Source organism: Parus major, chromosome 4, assembly GCF_001522545.3.
Source record: "Parus major isolate Abel chromosome 4, Parus_major1.1, whole genome shotgun sequence".
NCBI lineage: Eukaryota > Metazoa > Chordata > Aves > Passeriformes > Paridae > Parus > Parus major.
The window spans coordinates 50,518,914-50,540,598 of NC_031771.1; the positions used below are offsets into that span (position 1 = coordinate 50,518,914).

At 35.4% G+C, this 21,685-nt stretch overlaps 1 protein-coding gene across 2 annotated transcripts in view; it reads right to left on the reverse strand.

The window, feature by feature from the left end:
• Positions 1-1,503: 1,503 nt before the first annotated feature.
• TBC1D19 (TBC1 domain family member 19) overlaps positions 1,504-21,685 on the reverse strand; it is a 48,211-nt gene continuing 28,029 nt past the window's right edge. For both annotated transcript variants that reach the window (XM_015625443.3, XM_033513747.1), the window contains exons 12-21: positions 18,062-18,136; positions 17,561-17,623; positions 11,683-11,767; positions 9,398-9,442; positions 8,183-8,215; positions 5,756-5,865; positions 4,603-4,694; positions 3,754-3,869; positions 2,869-2,939; positions 1,504-1,884 (exon numbers count right to left, since the gene is read on the reverse strand). In XM_015625443.3, coding sequence (XP_015480929.1) covers positions 1,810-1,884; positions 2,869-2,939; positions 3,754-3,869; positions 4,603-4,694; positions 5,756-5,865; positions 8,183-8,215; positions 9,398-9,442; positions 11,683-11,767; positions 17,561-17,623; positions 18,062-18,136 — 765 coding nt within the window. In that variant the 3' untranslated portion in view covers positions 1,504-1,809. The remainder of the gene's footprint in view (positions 1,885-2,868; positions 2,940-3,753; positions 3,870-4,602; positions 4,695-5,755; positions 5,866-8,182; positions 8,216-9,397; positions 9,443-11,682; positions 11,768-17,560; positions 17,624-18,061; positions 18,137-21,685) is intronic.

Here is a 21,685-nt window from a genome sequence, read left to right on the forward strand (position 1 = left end):
CTACCCAATTTATGGATTTTAAAAACTGCAAAATGCTGCATTTTTAGAGGTAGATGTATATTATGTGTTATTCTGAAGATTAAATAAGAACTTGTGGTTTATACACAAACTGAATATCCAGAAATGAAAGCAGAAACTCAAGAGAGTTGAGGCTGCTCACCTCCTTTAGGAATTTGCTCCGTAATCTTTAGCAAATCACTTAATCTTTCTATGCCTTCATTTCCCATATATAAAACAAGCTAATACTTGCTGTAAAAAATAAAAGCTATCATGTCTTTTTAAAACCTTAATGTCACAGAAAAACCTCTAGTTAAACAACTTCTTGCAAATATTAAGGAAAACATCAATTTTCTCTGTTATCCAGGGCAAAATTTCCCCAAATATTCTCACCCATTATATCTGCCATATATATATAGTTTGGTTCTTTATACAGAAAGTTATACCACCAAGTCCACAACTTTACCTTTTTTTAAATTAGCCTTATAAATTTACTAGTTCAGTAAGTTTCTACTACATTTTCCTGACAGAGACCAGATTCACAAACATACAGCTCATACCTCTACCTGAGACTACAGCTTAGATCATTTGTAAAATTTTGAGCAAAGTACGAAGGATTCATGTTTCACTGATTTACATTCAGTATGGCAAATAATGGTAAGTACACGTACAAAAGCATGTACATGTTCATAAACCAGGCAAAGACAAAAGTCCTATTGCAAGTGCAGTGAATATATAACCCATTATCATTTTTCAACTCAGAGCCTTTTTCAGGTGTTAAGATACACTCAATCAAATCAGACTATTGATCCCAACTTTGGTATTAAACAACTCAAACATTTTTTGTGAGGAAGACCTCATGAAAAGGTATGACAGCTAACAGATGATGCCAGCCTGACTGTAGTGACAATCCATCATACAAGGGTATGAGCAGGGCTCTTGCACTGAAGCCTGAGCTGTTGAATCACAGAGGCTGGAAAACTGTCAAAGGCGTAGCATTGCTCTCCCAGAGAGGGTGTGGGGCACAGCAAAAGGACTCTTGGCATCATTGTCAGGGCAATATTACGTCTCATGCAAAGACTGGCTCCAACAAGTTCTGAAGGAAGCTATACTCAGGCCTTCTGTGCAGTCCCATCTATGTTTTTGATGGGACTCTGGGGAGGAGTTCAGCAGACAACTGAGGTAGCTCTACACCTAACCAAAGATGAATGGGGAATGGGTGACTACATCTGTGTGTATGAAAAGAATAAACAGGAGCAGTTAACATGAGAAACAACATGGAGAAAATTTCTGTGAAAAGAATAAATAAAATAGAGATAGCAAAACTGAAGTATGATCCCATCTTTTCTTTAGAAAACTAGAAAAAATAATCTTGCAAGTAAAAGTATCTTTATTTTTTCACTTGACAGTATTGGAGATGATATCCTCTAAGGTGTGAGCCAGAAAAAGTAATTTCATATTAAAAGAATAAGAGCTTTTACAACTCTGAAAATAACATCACAAAACTCAGATCATTAATTACATTTATTTAATATTACATGCATTTTAGACAGTGATTCATATTATTTACTTGCACAAGTAGTCATTCTCAATGTACAAGTAATAACCATTGCTATTACAGTAAAATTCATTAGCATGCACTTCACACAATCGTGTGCAAAGTTATTTTTTCCTGTTAGAAAATATTAAGGTAATTATTTCTAAATTGATTTTATACATGGAGTTTAATTTTGGTTTTATGCAGACATTGCATAGTTGATGCTTAGGTTCTCCAGAAAGACTGGAATGTGGTACCAGTATTGTTGAAGCGGATCAAGTGACAGTAGCAAACAAGAAGATTTGAAGAAGAGGCATAACTTTTAGGGTTGATAGGTCAGCAAGTACAGCCTAGGATGAAAATTAAAAAGGCTTGTTAAACTTGACATTTGAATCAAATTTCCTTAAAGCAAGTTAAGAAGTCAGGAAAAGATTCAAATACTAAATATACAGCCAATAGTCAGACCTGGACATGGCTAGAAACAAATTATACTGGTTTATGTTAGTACCATATTGCATAATTTTTCATTCTAACATTTCAAAGAAAAAACACGTTTACCCAATGTACAGTACCCAAGTAACTTTATTTTAGACTTTAGCCTTACTTCAAATATACGTGGCATCATGGGTGAATAAGGAGTCTAACATTTCAACTTGCTTCTAAAAATAATTGGGAATTAAGAATCCTTATCCTGTGGCTTGGCTAGTATTTGTGAAGTAAGTCCAACGTAATGCCTCAAATAATCAATGTCTTCTCATGAAAGTATGTTTTAAAAAAAGCCAAAGAAAGCGATCACAAACTCTCAAAATCAGGAAAAAATCCATCACTGTATTTTTTTTTTTTTAAAAAAAGAAAAATTTAACAGGTTACTAGAAATAAGCAATAATAATCTTCATGGTAATAACTTCATTTACTTCATTTCCTATGGCAGTATACACAGTGAAATTTCAGATTCACATTGACAAATTAATCTTGTAACATTTTTGTCATTTGTAGAAGAGAAGCAACTAAAATGTTCTGAGGAAAAGGGTACAAACCTCTGCAATATTTCAAAAACAATATATCCCACTAACAGGGATTATATATTAAAAAGAAACTGCACAAAATAATTTTATAACACTGCATTTTTATAGCAAATATGCTTTACTTCCTTTTACTCCAGAAAAGCAGCATTATGTATTGCATGTTCACAATTTCCTTATTTTTTATCTAAGGTAAGAATTTAGACAGAAAGATTTGCACTATGCACCATGTGCCATGTGAAGCTTAAGTTACCCTTATTGGCAAAGTATCAGAAACTATTTCAATCTCCTCTAAGTGAAACTTATCCTTACTTCAGCTGCAGCCAGTGATGTCACTTCCATCAGGTTGACTGCTCGGAAAGCAAATACAGCAGCTGCCAGGACTGAAAGAAAATGTCCAATATTTAAGTTTCTGACATGATAAGCAGTGGTTAGAAATAATCTTGATATAAAATGCCATTTTTCACTTAGTTTAATTATTTTGATTCTGAAGAATAATATACAACAGGTGGCTGTGTTTGAGTTTCTTTGACTACTCTCTCAGACAAGAAAAACACAACATTCCTTCAGGAAAGTCTGAGTTTAAGATGACTAGCTTTTAATTAAAAGGGACAAGCTGTCTTATATGTACAAATGGAACCAAAACCTCTTCTCTTCCACTCACCTACTTTGTATTTAAAAACTGACTCAACTGAAGATACATGTTTTCTTTAAAACCTCCACCTGAAACCTTCCTAAATATGAGGACATTATTTAGCTACAAAACTTCCAAAGTGTCTTAAAAGATGCTACTTCAAAGGAAAAAATCCAGCAAAATCAGGGGGACTCTAAGTTGCTTTAAGTACTGTAGAGTAGTTGCCATAAATAACATGAATCTTGTATTTTGTGAAAGGTGATGAATTTATTTTCCACTACCACTGGAGCTGGGAGAACATCCCATGTTCTGATTAGAGAGAGCACTTAGCATTTTTTGAGTATTTCCATACAAAAAAAATTACCTGACATATTTTTTATTAAAGATGCAGTACTCTTGCAATTCCATTTTTCTAGATGATATATGCTTTGACATGTATGTAACCTGCCATCTGCATTCAAAGAGCAACTATTTTACTCTCATCACAAAATATATTAAAGCTAACAAGTATTTGCCTTACATTCACACAAACTTCACATGTTTTGTAAAAAAAATTCTATTACCAGCAAGAATTTCTAGAGAATTGTATCCCAGGATTCTGTCCCACAGAAGCAAGAGCTGGTCTGTAGCTAAGTAACCAGAAAATGCTCGTACCATCCATTTAAATGAAATTCGTAGCCTGCAAACAAGTGACAAACAAGTTATCATATTTTGGCCTCCCATAATGATCAGATTGTCTATAAATTAAAAATATTTCATTATCCTTCTGCATTTCTCTTCTGGGAAGAATAAGAATTTTCTCTTGCTGCAGTAATAATCAATATTTTAATTTTCAACAGCCACCATAGCATCTCATTTGATAAAGTACTAATATCATTCTCATGATCCTTCTGATCAAACAATCACATTGGAGTGATCCTCAGCTATTGTCACCTTCAATGTTTCATCCTTTCTGCTATTAAACTATTAAGATGGATGCCAATTAAGACAAAAAGGTTTTCAGGTTCTGTTGTGCCTGGCGCCATGAGTTCACTACTGAATGACTCTTGCTCTCTTGCCTCTTCCAGTACCTTCTGCTGCAACTAACACATCTCTGTGTCTTCTGTCCCTAGGAAATACATCACTTAGTTCCATCAGATCAAACATAAATTACTGAAACTTAACTAAATAATGCAGCATAGAGCATTTCTCACACAGCAATTCTCTCTCTTTCAGAGAGCATACTGAAGAAATGCACAAAGCACAGATACATGTTAGACAAAGCACTCCATCTGACTATCAAGGAAAAATGGCACACTGATGGTCATAATTTTTTGTAATTTCTCACAGATCTTAAATTAAAATACTAAAAAAAAGCATTTTCAGAACAACAAATGTGCAGCATTTGTAACAAGTTAGAAAGAAGCACTTACGGCTGAGCTCCAATTTCTCGGAGATGATAGAAGAGCTGGGGCAGATGGGTTTGTAGAAGAGTCTCAAAAAGCAAACACAATGACACAATACCCTAAAGGAACAAGATCATATTGTGAATACTAACATCCTGTCACATCTGAGAAAACAGTATCAGCGTGTAAGTGTGCATAGATTTGCAACTGCATGAAATTTATTGCATGAAAGCAATAAAACACTATTAATGATACAATATTCAACTCAGGTGAGAAAGGCACAAGCAATTTTAATACCTTCAGTCACTAAAGCCTTGCTCCTGCAATTCTGTGTATGTATTAGCCATAATATGTTCTGATAATCCCTTTGAAGTCTGAGTTACTTATGGTGTTTGTATGTAAGGGTTGAAGTACTTAATGGGTTATTATAGTGTAACCTACATGAAATATTTCCACTTTGATGAAACAGACCTCAGTTGCACTAAAAAAAAATGGATGTGAGAAAAAGTATCTCTCTGATGAGTTTGGTTTTCTCTGCTATTAAAGATGGAAAGCACAATACATAGTGTTGAAATGGTATACCAAGGAAAGGATTTTCTTTCAACCAGGAAATACTTTCAAAAAGCAATATAACTCTTTAGCATGTTATGAAGGAAAAAAGAAACATTTACTCTGTTTTATTGTTCACAAATAGAAGACAAGCCAATTTTTACAACTCTTGTACATTCAAGACAGCTGATCCAGCTTTGTCACAAATTATTTAAACTCATCTAGTAGTACTAAAAAGCATGTGTTGTCATACGAAGATACTTCAGTTAAAGAAACAGACACTAACTCAGTATCACTGAAACAGTATCTCCATACATATATTTTAGTACCTATATTTAGAACTGAGAAATCTACTAGATTAAAAAACTTGACTTATAAAAGACCCCATACCCTCATAAAATGAGAACTTACTATTTTAATAAGGTACATGATAGCAAAAACTAACACTAACATAGAAAACAACATCATCCAGACTGGAATTACCTAATAATTTTCCCAAGCTTGCCTGAAATATTTTATTATATTTAAAAGGATACATTTCAATCACATAGAAAACCATGCTAATAACAATATTATTATTCTGTAGCAAACAGGATATCAAGTGAGTGGATTTAATTCCTAATGAACTTACAGAGGGATGAGAAGAGATGGAATGGAGTCTGAAGAAAAAACGCACATACATCTCACGGAATATCTGATACAATTTGGAAGGTTCATGGTACAGAAAACAAAGTGGAGCAACTGAAAGGATAAAAGAATTATAATTGACTCAACACTGTAAACTGCTAAAGAGTTCAATGATTAAGCGCATGAAGTATGAGGAAAAGCCAAGTAATTAATAGTACCACAATTTATAAAAACAGTACTAAACCAAGTAAAAAGTATTAAATCACAATCTGTCACTTAATGAAAAGAGTCAAGAAAGGGAATATCTAGATATCCCTACATATTTCAAGAAGCTAAACCAATTAGAACCTGCATACTACAGTGCTGGCCTCTGAACCGTAACAAATATGCCAAAAGGAGAGCACCCCTGGGGTGTCAGGAAATGCAAACAGTGCAAGTCTTTCATTCAAGTCTGTAACTTTGAGTGTGCCATGGGGCCACTGACCATCTCCACACTGATGCCCTATTGTAAAACTGCTTGAAGACAGGTATCTTGAAAATGAAAATATTAAAAGAACAGCTTTTGGTTGCCACAATAACATCACTAAGTATGACAAATGCATAGAGACATGTTTATTCCTTACAGGATCTGTAAACCATGGACATTTGGTAGTTTACTGTTCAGAAGCCTTCTAGTACACCTGATTCAAAATAATAATTGATTACATTTGGAAAACAGTAGCTCTGAAACTTTGCTTGTTTCGTTAAAGTCTAGCATATAGATAAATCTGTTATATGTATGTGCTCAAACATAACCATCATTCCTTGAGACTGATAGTCTATTCACTCAATGCATTCTCACAGACAGTTCTCATACCTTTTTGTGAACAGCCTTTTGATCTGTCCAGTCATCATGACAACTGCTTCATTTTACAGGTGCATTCATTTTAACATACTCATAGTTTCAATCTCTGCATTTACTTTCTCCTCCATTTTATTTACACTAAGCTAGGGATAATGGATATATTTATCTGTACACATACACACAGAGATTTATGTACTTGTGTATATATATATGGGTATATGCACATTTGAATTTATTTTCATATCTAAATATCAGAGAAGGTGGCTTAATAACAAAAATGGTGTCTGTGTATGAGAAGTGGGGTGCTAAGGTAGAGTGAGATGTTCACAGAAACATGTATTTCAGTAGGGGTAAGAAAAGGAAAGGTTGTTATCTGTGTTCATGTTTTTAATGCTTGAAGATGGAGGTGAAAAACTTGTCACTGTGCACATGTACGTAAGGGCCAGGAGGGTAAGAGAACAGCCTCTGCCAGCTGGCACCCTGACAGTGTATGCATGCAAACAGGAAAAAGGGTATAAGATTTTCATAAGGACCCAGACACTTCCTCATATAGCAGCACAACATGGAATATAGAGGATGCTCTGCTTGGTCCCAGCCACTGCACCCACAGCCTTGAGCTACATCACCATGTTTCTGCTGCCCTGCTTTTCACCCTTCCTCCTTCTCAAAGCCAGCATATTCTGAGCCTGTGCAAAGAGCAAGTACAGGAGGGAGGGAGGAAAATTCACACCCGAGGTTGGGAGACACTGCTCTCAAGGGCAGAGGCAAATCCAAACATTTTGAAAAGCAGTTCACATAGAACAAGTGAACGCCTCTAAGTGAGTCCCTAAGGGAGAGTTTTTAACTTAAGTGCTCATTACTCCAAAGACTTTAGATTCCCTACTCAGGTTCAAATTTGCATTTCATATTTCAATTCAATTATTTTAATAATTGTGTATGATCATTAAACTTTATTAATAGCAAAACATAGCATTTTAAGTATAATCTTAAAATCTGCTTGCCCTCTGATGCTTCGGTTTTTATAAACCAAAAGAAAAAGTTGAAAAGCCAAAACATCTTATCTCACATCTGTAATAGCTGCAGTAAGTCTGTAACCTAAGGAGAATTTTCTGCTTTTTTTTCCTAAAAATCTTGTTGATATTTGTGCTTTTCTCTGTGCAGTAAATTAGCAACCATTATATTATGTAATGCTCTTTTAACACCTCTTGTAGGTAAACTTAGAGAACAACAGGCCTTTCACATTATTCTTATTTTCAAGAACTTTTTTCATGGGTAACTTGGTCTACCCAGAAGTGAAACAGAAGGAAAGAGCACTTCAAAATTTTATCCCTCTACTCATATCCATTAAGATGCATAGCTTAGCTCAGCTATTAGCTCTCAAAGAAGGAATTCTCACATGGGAATAAGCTGTAATATAAGTAAATAAAACAGCCTGAAATTTTAAAAATATATTTAACACCTTCATACACAATAAAACCCATAAAAGCACATAAAAAAAAGTTTAGAAGTTGTAAAAAAGTATATACAGCTTTAAACTACAATATGAGGAGTAGTTCTGAGGTTTTAGCTTACGAGACTCACACTTACCATACATAGAAAAGCCATGAAAAGGAATTACACCTGCAAAACAAAAATATTTCTTTTTTTGTTCTTTAATAATCCTCTTTATGCATGCAAAAATATTATTCCCCCTCACATTATCAAATTGTATTCTGCCTACATCAGGAATAAAGTATTTCCTTGTTACTGCATCTCCATCCTGTACATACGTAAGTACAGTATCACCTATGTCCGTAAACCAAAATGCTTAAACATAAACTACAGATCCTAGAAAGCCAAGTAAAGCTCAGAAAATTTCCATGAAGTTGTTACACAGAAGCTTTGCTGAAATCAGAACCTAATTTCACATAAATGACAACCCATAAATGTTATGCACTGACAAGAATGGAGTAGGAAAAAAAGGAGGCCAAGACCTTGTAATTCATGCAGTACTCAGCTAGAACATTCACAGTACTTGGCCTTTGTAGCATAACAGCTTGCTCCTCCTTCCCAGCTGATCTTAGCTCCCATTCACTAGATTTTATATAAGACTGGTGAAAGATGGCTGCTTTAGCAAAAGAGCATAAGAACAATGCTTCATGGCTACAGAGCTGCAAGAATTGCAAAGGCAAACATGGGAAAAGTGAAACAAAAGTATGTACTGCAACTGACTCCACTAAAGTACAGAAGACATAAAAGACAAGGCCAGAGACACAGATTTGAGATTTGTGACAGAAAGCCTTGAAAGCAAGAGGAAAGAGCTTGAACTTGAAAGACAAATGGAAGGAAAGGATTCAATAAAGGATTGAAATGGTCAAGATAAGAGCTGAAAAAAACAATAACTGAAGTTAAAACAACAGCAATGGTATTAGAATTACATAGATCTGTTGTGTCAACACACATTTTGAAAGGAGAAGACTCTAGGGTGTGGTTTCTTAAGTACTGAAAAGCTGAGAGGTCAGCCAGTTTCAGCATTTATCATTTAAATCCTCTAAGTGCTGATTTAAGACTGAATACAAGCTGCTCCACCACAAGTTGTTTTCATTCTCCTTCCCACAAACATAGACAAACTCAGTTTGTGATCACTAACACCAGGCTGAATGTGGGTTTGGAGTAGCTTCCATGCAGTTTACTCCTTTAAATTAATGAATTTCACAGAGTAACAGCAAAACACAACTTATAACAGAAAAAGAAAATATCAGGTATTTGAGAAAAAAAATATTTCCAAACTACCACTAGAGGAGGCAATAGTACAATTCATACCATTTGGAGGATAGAAAACAGCATATTCTTCCATTCCAAGTTTTCCTGTGAACCATCAAACCACAAAGAAAATGTCATAAAGATTGAAATAATTTAAATTAAAAAGCAGATTTTAAGTTAACAATTACAGAAATGATAAATGATTACATTATTGACCATTTGACATTGTCTAAAGTGTAGCAAGCAATGCAATGGGACAGGTACAATGTCAGATATAAAACTGAAATGCAGCACCAATACAGAAGGATGACAAACAACAAAAAAGAGGAGGAAAATTCCAGCAATGCTGTTCCCTTGAGATTCTATTTGGGTGTGTCTTAGGAGCTTCTAAAGGTGATTGCTGCGGGCCTTGAAGACTGGAGGTCGAGGAGGAAATAGGGGCAGACTGACCTAGGGACAGGAAAGGACTTTAAACAGATACAACCACAGATAAAAAAATATTCAAAGCTTCATTAGATCTGCAACAGAGGAAGATGGATGTTCTGATATAGCAAACAAACATTTAAGTAATCCACTGGATGCAAAAGACTTAATTAAGTTAAGAAAATCACTGATCATATACACCGATCATATAATTTTTTTATCTTCCCTGCAAAAAAACACATTATATTATTAAACCATATTTTAACTACATAAACTAATAATCAAAAATCCATTAATAAAATTTAACAAATTATTTAGAAATATAAAGGTTTTATTGAACATAATTACAACTAATTAAAACTTGCAATTATTTAATTCTAAAATGAGAACATTCAACTAAAAATTTAATTAATTACATCAACATTTATAAAATATTCAGTGTACTCTATTTTCTTTTCACAATAGAATTTAGCATATGGAACTTTTGTCAGGTTCACTGGAATCTGGACCTTGATATTTTCCTATAGCATGAACTGACTAAAATAAAATAAAAATTAACCTGCAAAACTCCTGCCTACTACCCCACGAAAACAAAACACAGTATTTTCCAATTATACAAATGAGTTGGTTCATTAAACTAAAAATTATTTTCTCCTTTTCCCTTCAATAGTTTGCTTGTTGCACAGCCAGGAATTATAATTTAGGAGGATGAGTATTTTTAGCATAAAGCACATCTCTTGGAAAATCATCTAAAAATAGGACATACAAGCCTTTTGGATTTACACTGCACAGATTTAGGTATCAGCAACATCATTTCCCAGATTTGTCTAGGAATGTGCAGGATGTTCTCCATAGCTGTGTTTCTGGGCTGCCATGGCTCTGTGTCTGAAGTGAGACCTGGGATCCCACTGCTGTTCTGCTCTCAGGTGAGCCCTTTGCTTATTTGAAGAAGGTAAAGAAAACTCTGTAATTCAGTGGAAGACAGTAAAAAAAAGCAATAAAAAAGGAATTAAAAAATTAGAAAACAAACATTAGTTATAGCGACATAAGAAGCAGCAAGATGAAAACTGTCAGCTTAAGTCCTGAACAAACAAAGTACTTAGATATCATATTTGGCTAAATACACAGGCACCAGGAACAAGGAAATAAACAGGAATGTAGAAGATGAAGGTACATGGGGAAAAATACTGATTGGATTACTGAATGACTCAAGAAGGAAGGCAAAATTAGGAACCTCTAGGAAAAATCAAGGCAGATGAGGTTCTAAGACACATGGAAACATCCAGAAGAATGGCATGAGAAGCAGTCAGAGAAGGCAAGTGGACTGAATCAAGAAATCTGAAGTTTGTTAAGAAAAATAATGAGACCTCAAGTCAAAGAACATCCAAAGATAAGCTAATACTCTGAAAATGCCATGCCTTTTTTAAAAAATCAGTGCTAAATATGCTTGGTAAAGCTGTACTCTCCCACCCTTTTGAACAGAGCCCCAGTTCTTTAGCAACATGTTCTTCTCCTGGCTATAAACATTTGCAAAACTCACAGCTTTGCAGAGACAACATTCTACAACAACTTCCAGTTGCGAAATTTATTGAAGTTGCAGAGGACAATATTATCTATTTAAATGTTTAGCTCTGATGAAGACAGATATTGTCATTATTTTATCATATTGTCATAATTGTGCTCCATTCCTTCTGGTAAAACACTGCAGAATAATACACAGAAAACTGGAGTAAAAGAACAACATTGTAATCTGTGATCAGCTTCTAAACTGTCATAATAGAACCAGTGCAGAAGTAATTTTTATTGACATTCTTTAAAGTGTAGTCTACTAGGTGTAATGAACACAAAGCAAATTCACATACTGTATTAGTGCATCAATCAACAAAAATCCACATGATCTTTTTAAAAACAACTCTTTTTACCTTGTATGTATGATTTGGGTGGGGTTGCACTACTGTAAGTAAAGTGCTCCAATACTGATGTATCTCGGGAAAAACACAGTAATACCTGCAGAAAAGAAAGTCAGCTGACCAACAGGATCAAAGCCATGTAAAAAAAATTAAGGACCTATCTTAATTACCACCTATTAGATGCTACTTAAGAGAGCCAATAAGGCTGAAAGCTCTTCACCACATATTTTCCTGCTCAAATTTCCAGACTCACTTTCAACTTGCTGCAATTTTACATTCACCTTCATATGTTATCAGTTTTATATCCACATTCTTTAACCTTCCTCCTTCCCTCTCTGCAGGTGTTTATCCCTTTTTGTCACAACAGTAGTGACTGTATCTGTACCTGTCTGCTTTTACATATTTTAGACTCTTTTCCTATTCAGTTACTATGACCCAGGGATGTCCTAGTAAGTGAATAAACAAATGAAACATTTACACTCTTGGATGTGTGCAGTTCTGGAAGAACTTACATTTGCTTTCATTCCCAGACCTTTACAAAATGTTTGCATGCAATTCAGCTCTTTCAAAAAACAGATTATAATGTTCACTTTCTATTCTAAAGATCAGAAATGCACATTGTATACTCTAAAATATATATGGGGTTTAGAGTTTACATAAATGAACACAACTGTATTCACAGCAACTGAGTATAAAATTAAGTAGTAAAAGCATTCTGTCATGGGGTAGCTTTACCTTTAAAGCAAAGCTGAGGAAAGAGGGGAAGTTAGAAGTGCTGATGGCTGATGGGAGTTCTTCCTCCTGACCAATTATCAGTCATTTCCAAGAATTGACAGCAGTTTAGGCCATTGAAAAGTAGGATCAACTTGTGAACCCTACCTTAAAGTGTAAAACCAGAACTCTTGGAGTTCTCTTTGTTTCCTGGCGGTGAAAGGTAGCAGAGGTCCGGCCTCTCGCTCTCTGCCCGGCCATGCGGCCGGGCGGGGGCCGGGCTGGGCCTGCTGCATCTCCCGGCTGGGAGATGGGGCCTGCGGGGGGCTTGTCCCGAGCCCTGTCCGGGCCGGGCCGGTTCCTGGCTTGGCTGCAGGTTTTGCCGTGATAGAATTCACCAGAAACTGCCGAGTGAAGAAGGAGAGGGGCTCTGGGCCTGCAGCAAGCAGAGACAGTGACCACACTCTCTAGAGCAGCCATGAAGAACTCTCCATCACAGACGGCTCCAGTTCCTGCACCAGCCGAGGCCACAGAACTACCTACAACAGCCTGGGCAAGATTTTAACTCTTTCATTACCCAGATGAGACTTGCGGATTAACTTTTTTATCCAGGGAGAGAAAAGGAGAATGATCAGCATGAAAAGAGACTTTATAAACTACCAGTGACAAGAAAGAAAAGAAACTTCAAGAAAGGTAGAGAATTAAGAAGATGCTTTAATTTAGCTGAAATGTCTTTCTGTTAAACTATGGAGATGGACAATGAAGTCCTGGAAAAAAACTCCTTTAATTCATGATAAGTATGCAGGGAGGAATAAAGTATTCAAAGTGTAAACTTGAGTGATTATGGTATAGTGAAGTGCTGAGAGATTTGAAGCCTTGAAAGGCAATGAGAAAACTGCTGTCTAGTGAAGCTCACAGTAGCAGATGAAGAAGACTTTTTTTTTTTTCCTTTGAATACTCATCCTTAAAAATACTATCCCTCGACTCATGACCCATACACATCTCAGAGTGATGTGAAAATGGGAGGGGTGGGCTCTGATAACAGCAGCTCTGGGCAGCTGATATCAGGGCAATGGAAAACTATAACAAAAATAGTTTTCTTGTGAGAAACTCCATAAATTAACAGGAAGAAACTTCTGTTTCTCTACAAAGACAGGTGAAAAGACTGTAGCAAGAATTGGGACTGTTTTAACCACCAAAGTTCCAAAGTTTTTGTCTCTGTTGTCATGTGAACGAGAGAATAGTAAATAGATAAGGGATGAAAAGGTTTTTCTAGAAGTTTATTCTGGTGTTCTTATTCTTATTGTTTGTCAATAAACTTTCTTTATTCCTTTTAAGTTTTATGCCTGTTTTGCCCTTATTCTAATCCATATCTCACAGCAAAAAATAAGTAATTTTCTTAGTTATTGGTTTTAAACCACGACACATTCATAGAAAAAAACCCAACAATAAAGAATCTTATCCTAACTGGAGTTGTAAAAAATGTAGTAATTAGTATTGTACTTTAGAATCTTCATGTTTTCACGCACTGAAAGGCTGCACTATGAAGAATATACACGAGAGGGCAGTCATAAGGCAGACTTCAGCTCACTGCTGACTTTTGTGCACCTGAAGCCTCCTGGGGTTTAAGACCAGCTGGAAACTAAGTATCACGCAGATACTCACTCAACCCTCCCTCTCCCCCTCCACCCTGGTGGAATGGGAAAGAGAATCAAAGTAAAATTTGTAGACTGAGATAAGAACAGTTTAGCAAGTGAATAATGGCAAATGATAATGACAATAAAAGACTAATACCAGACCCTTCCCAAACCCAGATCAGCCACCCAGTTCCAGTCAACTCCCCCCAATTTATATACTGGGCATGACGTTCTGTGGTGTGGAATACCCCTTTGATGAGTCCTGGCTATGCTCCCTCCCACTTTATTTTGTGTACCTCCTCACTGGCGGAGCATGAGACATGGAAAAAGTCCTTGGGATAAACACAACTGAGCAATACCCCAAAGCAGCAGTGTGTTATCAACACCATTCTCATTCCCAATCCAAAACACAGCACTGTAACAGCTACTGAGAAGAAATTAACTCTACCCTAGCTGAACCCAGGACACTTTGCTCTCGAAGTTTTTAAGAGTTTATTTTACCTGTAGTCAAGGTGTGAAAGGAGGAAATGTTTCATTACATAATTTATTGTGAATAAAATTAATGGATTTTTCCTTCCCACTAATTGGTGCAAACATCTTCTGCATATCAGCATTTGTCAAAAGGAAACACGCAAAATGACACATCTGAATATTATTGTTTTAATTTTTTTTTTTTTTATGGAAAGCAGGTCATATTTCGAGACTTTTTTCCTTTATGAACTTCAAAACTATTTCTCAAATACAAACATTTTTTAAAAACAACTAATACTTTCTTTATCTCGAACAGTTTAAGCTAAATATTATTTTTGTGCAATACACAATCATGTTCATAGCTGCCAAAATACTACTGACAATAACAATACACAGGCAAATGTAATTCTATGTGTATGTTAACTGAGGTGAACAAAAGAGAAACTTATCTGAACAGGACATAAACTATGCTCTCTCATAGGGGAAAGAATGTAACCTTCATTTGAGGCCCTTTTTTTTTAGGAATACAGTGTCCAGTAACAGTATCTGGAAGCCTTTAAATGAAGACTCTGCATCTTTAGAAGAGATAGACTGTAGCTCAAACCTAAGTTATGACTATACCCAAAATCTCTGGGTGAGGTTCTTTGCATGTATTCATTCTGCAGGATGTAAGACTAAAGTATTCAAATTTAACTTCTGGCCTGAAATAAAGAATTTACAAATCTACTAATCCATGTATTATTTTCCTCATTAACAGAATGATAGTGCTAAAGAAAACAATGGCACAAACCCCTTTTCAAGTACAGAAATATTAACCAAATTATTGGATATTTATAATCCAACTGAAAAGAAAACCACTGAATTTAAATCACTGAGGGAAAGAAAACCCAAAATCAAAGCTTTTATCAAAAATAAACTGCTTTATTAAAAAGCTCTTGCATTTTATTTCAATAATTATGAAGAAGATATAAAAAGAAATAAAGTTTGGGAAAAAGAAAGCAAATATATTAAAGGAAATAAATGATGTAATGAACAACTGTATGCTACTAAAGAGGTACCAATGCAACAGAATATCGTCATCATTATTTTAAGCCCAAATGTTCTTGTTTTGATGGACATTTCATCTATTCCACAACACACAAAGGACACACTCTGCTCAATGACTTGGCCAACTTGAGAGGCAGTAACTAGTCATGAAACAAAGCCATAAATCCAGTGAAAACCCAGAAATAATGTATCTGGTTTAAACTAACATTTTCATTATCTATCTTATTTAGCCAATATTTAATTCTATTTATCATATTCAATCAATAAATTATATCCCATATCACAGTGACTCATACTACAAAATTTTTCCAGGGGCTATATAACAAAATTGGCAGTAAAGCATTTGCAAATTAGGTTGGGAGAGGAAAAAAGTCCTCTCAATGAGTTCTGCCAGGCCATGTGCTAAAATCCTTCTGCCCTTAACAGAGAGATGGAGCCCATCTGGTTCCAGCAGGCCAGGTGCTGAAAAAGTTGCCCCACGATCAAAGAACCCCAAATTCTGCTGATGACACCAACCCTTGAGCCACTTGCTGATAATGTGGGCTCTCCTATTCCTTTCATTGTTTTCCCCTGCCACTAAAGGGACTGAGCAGAACACTACCTGTGCTCCTGCCCTATCAACCTCATGACCAGGTGCCCTAAAGTCCCTTTTAATTGTCCTGACACTCTTCTCTTCAATCTCATCACTGCCAGCCTGGAGTGTCAGCAGTGGGTGGGTAATTATCACAGGGCTGAATCAGCCCAGGGAGTCTCTCAGTGATATCCCACATCCAGGCCCCAGAGAGGCAACAGACCTCCCTGTGCAATGGGTCCAGTCAACATATGGGGCCCTCTGTTCCCCTCAGAAGGGAGTCACCCACTATGACTTCCCCTCTTCTCTTTTTAATGTTAGAGGTGGTGATCTGTCTGATGAAGAAGTGTAATTGGGAGGCCCACTGGGCAGATCATTTTCCTCTCTGTCATCTGGCTGACCCTCTAGGTCCAGGGCCTCATACCTATTCTGAAGCGGCACTGGGTAGGTGATCGGGGTTGAGGGGAAACTTTAATTCTGAAACAAATTCAGATACAGATCTTAATGTTGTGCCTATTTTCAAATAAAAAAGGTCATAATTTCATGAGGTTATAAATTTAACTATGAATGTTTAAATGCTGAATTGCATGCAGACGTGCTTGGATAATATGCTTAAACAGTACTGCATATTTTTGCATATCTATATGGACTAAGCAGCGCTAAGGACAGTCTCTTGCCTAGTTAAATTACTAGCAGTTTTATATATTCCCACCAAAGAAGAAATTATTTAGTTTCACATAGCTCTAAACAAAAAAAAATAAGCAAGTCTGACATAACAGATATGACTAATGAAATCAAAAGCACTGTGGAAATGTTAAGTTTGCTGTATGACAGTTATGTTGACACTGCAATCAACTACACATTAGGAAATTCACAGATGTAATCTCCTTCTAATTATAGGCATTTGATAGGCACCAACAAAGGTAATTCTTTATAAATTAGCTGGACTCCTGATTGCTAGAAACAGCTTTGTGATGAAATCCTACAAGTAACCATACCTGTCACTACCTTACTCAGAATCAATGTTTTTAAATTAAAAAATGTCAGTATACTTATTGCAATAGGTCACTGTAAAGCAAGGTTTTTTTTTTTAAATAGAACCCTGAATATACTTCTCAAGTCTTAATTTCTCTTGTACACAACAGCTTTTAATTGTTGGAGGTTATTTATTGCGAAGCTGGAAAGGGGAAAAATATGGCTGACTTGATATTTTCCAGCTAAGTGCACTGAAAAGACATTGCATATGGTCTTTCACAGCTGGAGTTTTAGAAGCTTGCCTTGCTTAATCTGTTTAGGTGTCCAAGTTCACTATTCGGAAGGGAAAATACACGCAGCAAACAGATATATTTGTACCACTGTCCTCTGCCTTAAAAAGGCAGTTCTTTCTCCAAAGATGATACAATCCTACAGGAGTATACCTCCTAGGTTTTCTAACCAAAAAATAGCTACATACCTGATACAAATAATCCTCAAATACAAAATAGTAGTCATCATTGCTTGCTGTCAGCTTTACATCCTGTAATAAAAAATACAAGAGTTTGAAGCCAAAAGACCTCTCTTCAGACTCCCATGGAGGCTAAATTTACCACTTTCATTCAAATAACTACAGTTAAACTTAGACTTCACATTTTAAAACTAAAAAATGCTACATTAACTTGATGATTAAGCATTCAGCATTGCAACTTGAAATGGAAGCTGTCATACCCTGTTTGTTTTTGCTCCCAAACCCAGTTACTCCTTCAAATGAAGACACTATTCCTTTATAATTAATGGTTCAACTCAAATGTCTTACGTGAAAGACAACACAGGCACAAGGAATAAGTTCACAATAAAGTCACACTAATTATTTTTACATCCTCAAAACCAAGCCATCATGTATTTTCCTTGTTAAAAAAACAACATGACACTAGTATGATGAGCACATAAATCACTCACTGTTTAGTGAATTACTTACTTTGTAAATCAGGCTGTCCACTAAAAGGTCATGTTGAATCACGTTTGACTTAAGCTGTTCATAATACAAGATGTCCTAAAATTAAGAATATTACCATCATCTATCTGAGACATGACCTGAATTTATATTTAAAGAAAAAAAAATTCTTTTCAGCAATTGAAAAAAAACATGTATTCAACTGAAAAAAAGGCACTGCATATTTATGAAGCATCTACCATGGTTTGTTCTAGTTTAAGCCTAAGAATTGAGATTGAGACATTATAAAATGACTTTGCCTTCAGTTAAGTAATAAAATGAGAATGAAGAGATTAGTTCAAACTAAAGACCCATATAATCCAACCTTTGGTTCTCTCTACCTAAAAGCATTTCAGTGCCCAAAATCATTATGTTTTATTTCTTTATTATCCTGTATTTTCATGCACCTCTCCACCAATAGGTTCTGCCTTATCTTTAAGCATTAGTGAGTTGCTGCAAATATTTGACATTAAACTAGTATGAACCTGTAAACAGTTTAAATTTGTGCAAAGATTAAATGATAAATATATAAAAAAAACTGGTGAAGAATACAAAAAATAGGACCTGTTTTTAAACTCCAGTTATTTTCTGAATGTCTATAGAACACACACAGGTGAAACAATGGGGAAAAATCAGAACAAACTTCTCTGCTTTTACTAATTCTATCCCTTCCTTCTTAGAAAGAGCTTGACAAGGAAAAAGAGAATATCACATTGTCATTCTGTAACTCACAAATCCCTAAATATCTCTCTGCCACTACATCTACAACTATGAATAACAATTTCTGATTGATTTGAACTATTTGATAAATTAAGTCAGCCATCCCAAAGATCTTTCCCACTTCATAAAACTATTTCGATTTTGAGGTATCTAAATAGACACCACACAAATATTTGTATATTCCAAACATCACAGATTTACTGCTGATTTCTTTGATAAATACAAGTCTAGAGTGAGGATTTGAAGAACAAGTGGAAAATAAGATGAAATCCTGAGAGGGAGAGAATGGTGAATAGTACACACTTAGAAACTATTAAAATTAACATATTACTAAACTGCTAAGTTGAAATGAGGACAAAAGCTGTATATACTAAGTACTGATGCCTCCCGCAGGGAAAATATTTAAATTTTACTTTTGAGAAAAAAAAAAGGGGGAGGTATAAATATTTGTTTAGGAATGATCAGACATAAATATTTACTAAATGCAAAGTATCTGCAGTATGAACATAGCATTCTGCTCTTCAAAGCTACAAGAAATTATTCGAATACTCAAGTGAACATTTTAAAGCATCAATACTGTAGTCTAATCAAGTCTAACACTGCCAAATTAATAACTTTTTTTTTGCCATCTCCAGTGATGGTCTGTATTAAAACACAAAAAGTTAGTATTAAAAAAAAAAACAAAACAACAACCAAAACCAAAGAAACCACAAACCAAAACCCATGGTTAGGAGGTTGGAATGATAATCTTTAAGGTCTCTCCAACCCAATTCTATGATTCTAAGAAGACCAGAAGGACAAACTGTTCACTGGAAATAGAACTAATGCAGAAAAAGTTCAGGAAATAAATCAGAAATTATTAAAAAAGGACTTGCAAAGCTTACGCAATTATAACCATTCTAGGAATTTAACTCCTTCTAGGTTTTAACTCCTTACTTGCCATTCATTCTCTCTTAAATTGTGATTGCTGTGATGCAAAATGAAGTTGGGCTTGAGAATCATGCCAGGATTTCAGCCACAACTTGGCTACAAGAGGACCTTGCCCATGTCTCTCAATAAGACAAGAGGCTTATAGTTATGCTGTATTAATAGATTTACTCCTTAGATCTGAATCATAAACAAGATTTACTTTCAAGACATAAGACTCTCTGGAGATCAATCACTTAAAAGTGAGGAATATTTTAAGAGCCTCACTCAGCCTTTAAAAATGATTCAAGTCCTCTTTTACTATTTATTGGCTGCATTTCTTTCTCCAGATAAGAAATTCCACTACTGGCAAGTTTCGGGAATGTCAAAAAATGTGTTACATTTCTTATTTTATTTAAAATGTTTTCAGTTATAAAACAAAAATCTTACCATTTTCATCTAATTTAACATTTCTTCTTTGCCAAATCTTCATGCAACTTTGTTTTGTAAACCTTTTCCCTTTTAAAAATATGGTGCATTTTTATATAGACAGCAGCTTCACTGAAAATGATGTATTTTTATACCACACCTCCTCATCTTTCCAAACTGAAGTCAAGTACACTTCAGGACTGCAGTGACCAGACTTCTTGACCTTATCCCACATCCCAAAATTTCCCCCAAAACATTCATAAAGTATCCACTTGAGAGCACAAAGGAGGTCTGAAAGGAGCTTATGGGCAAGAGAGAAAAGTACTTTTCAGCAGAACCCAGCAAAGCTACTTTAAGCAGAATCTGGATATTCACCTTTTCTGAAATAAAGGTTTGGATTACTCAGCAGCCTCTGTGCTGGCATGTGCAGGACATGAAATCCCTGGTACCAAAGCTACACTCTCACTGATGAACTGTTGGCAGGTCATGACCCATTTTCAGTTACCCTTCCCATGTGATTGCACTATTGCATTTGCCTCTCAAATCTAACAAGGACAAAACAAAAACCTAATTAGATTACATAAAGAGAAAACAGACATAAGAGTTCAAGACAACCCTCCTGGTAAATCCTTGACGAGGGTCCAAAGCTTATTCTCCTTTTACCAGAGATCTGTGAAATCTACTTGTAAAGTACATCCTTTTCCAGCCAAAGATGATGACAGTCTGCTACTGTAACTGCTTTTTTGCTGTTTGAATGGTACAGTGGGGACCTTTGTCTACTGATCCTAATCTAAAAAATCGTTCTGATAAGATACACATAATGTCCCATTATGAACTTACTACCTCAACTACTTAGTAAGTTTTTAAACCTTGCAAACTACATTCAGTAAAACCTATAGCAAAGTAAAGCATTACTGATTTTTGCATGCTGGAATTTCCAGACTTAAGATTTTTCACCAATTAATTCAAAAAAATTAGAGGGGGACAAAAAGCCTACCAGATAATGAACAAATTTCTTTCCTAAACACTGTTTCAGTAGCATGCAGAGAATAAACAATTGTGTAACACTGTGAACAGAAGGAAAAAAAAATTAAACAGATTCTCAGTAAGTCTGTGCCTTCCATTTTGTGCAGTGAGACAGACATCCCACAGGAAATAACTGTAATCCTGTGATTCAAGGTCATATGATTAAAATATATATACAGCAAATTGGACTGTTTATACAGACAGTATTAACTATGACACTGTTCACCTTCAAATGTTTGTCTTTGCAACCTTAAAAAGGCTCTTTTAACACTGTTCCTCTAAAGTGTACCATTACAAATGAAAACTGAGAAACAATTCATTGTCAGGCAATGTGTTTATACATTTCTAAATAATCCTGCATTCTGAGCTCACAGTTTATCATTTTTATGATTACAATGTAGATTGTTAGTATCATCTCTTGCTTGGCTGTAAATTAGCTTTATACAGAGGCTGAGCTTTACTGAATAAAATTTTCCAAATAAAAATATCAGATGCTAGCACACACACTGCTGCCCATACCAAACCCTC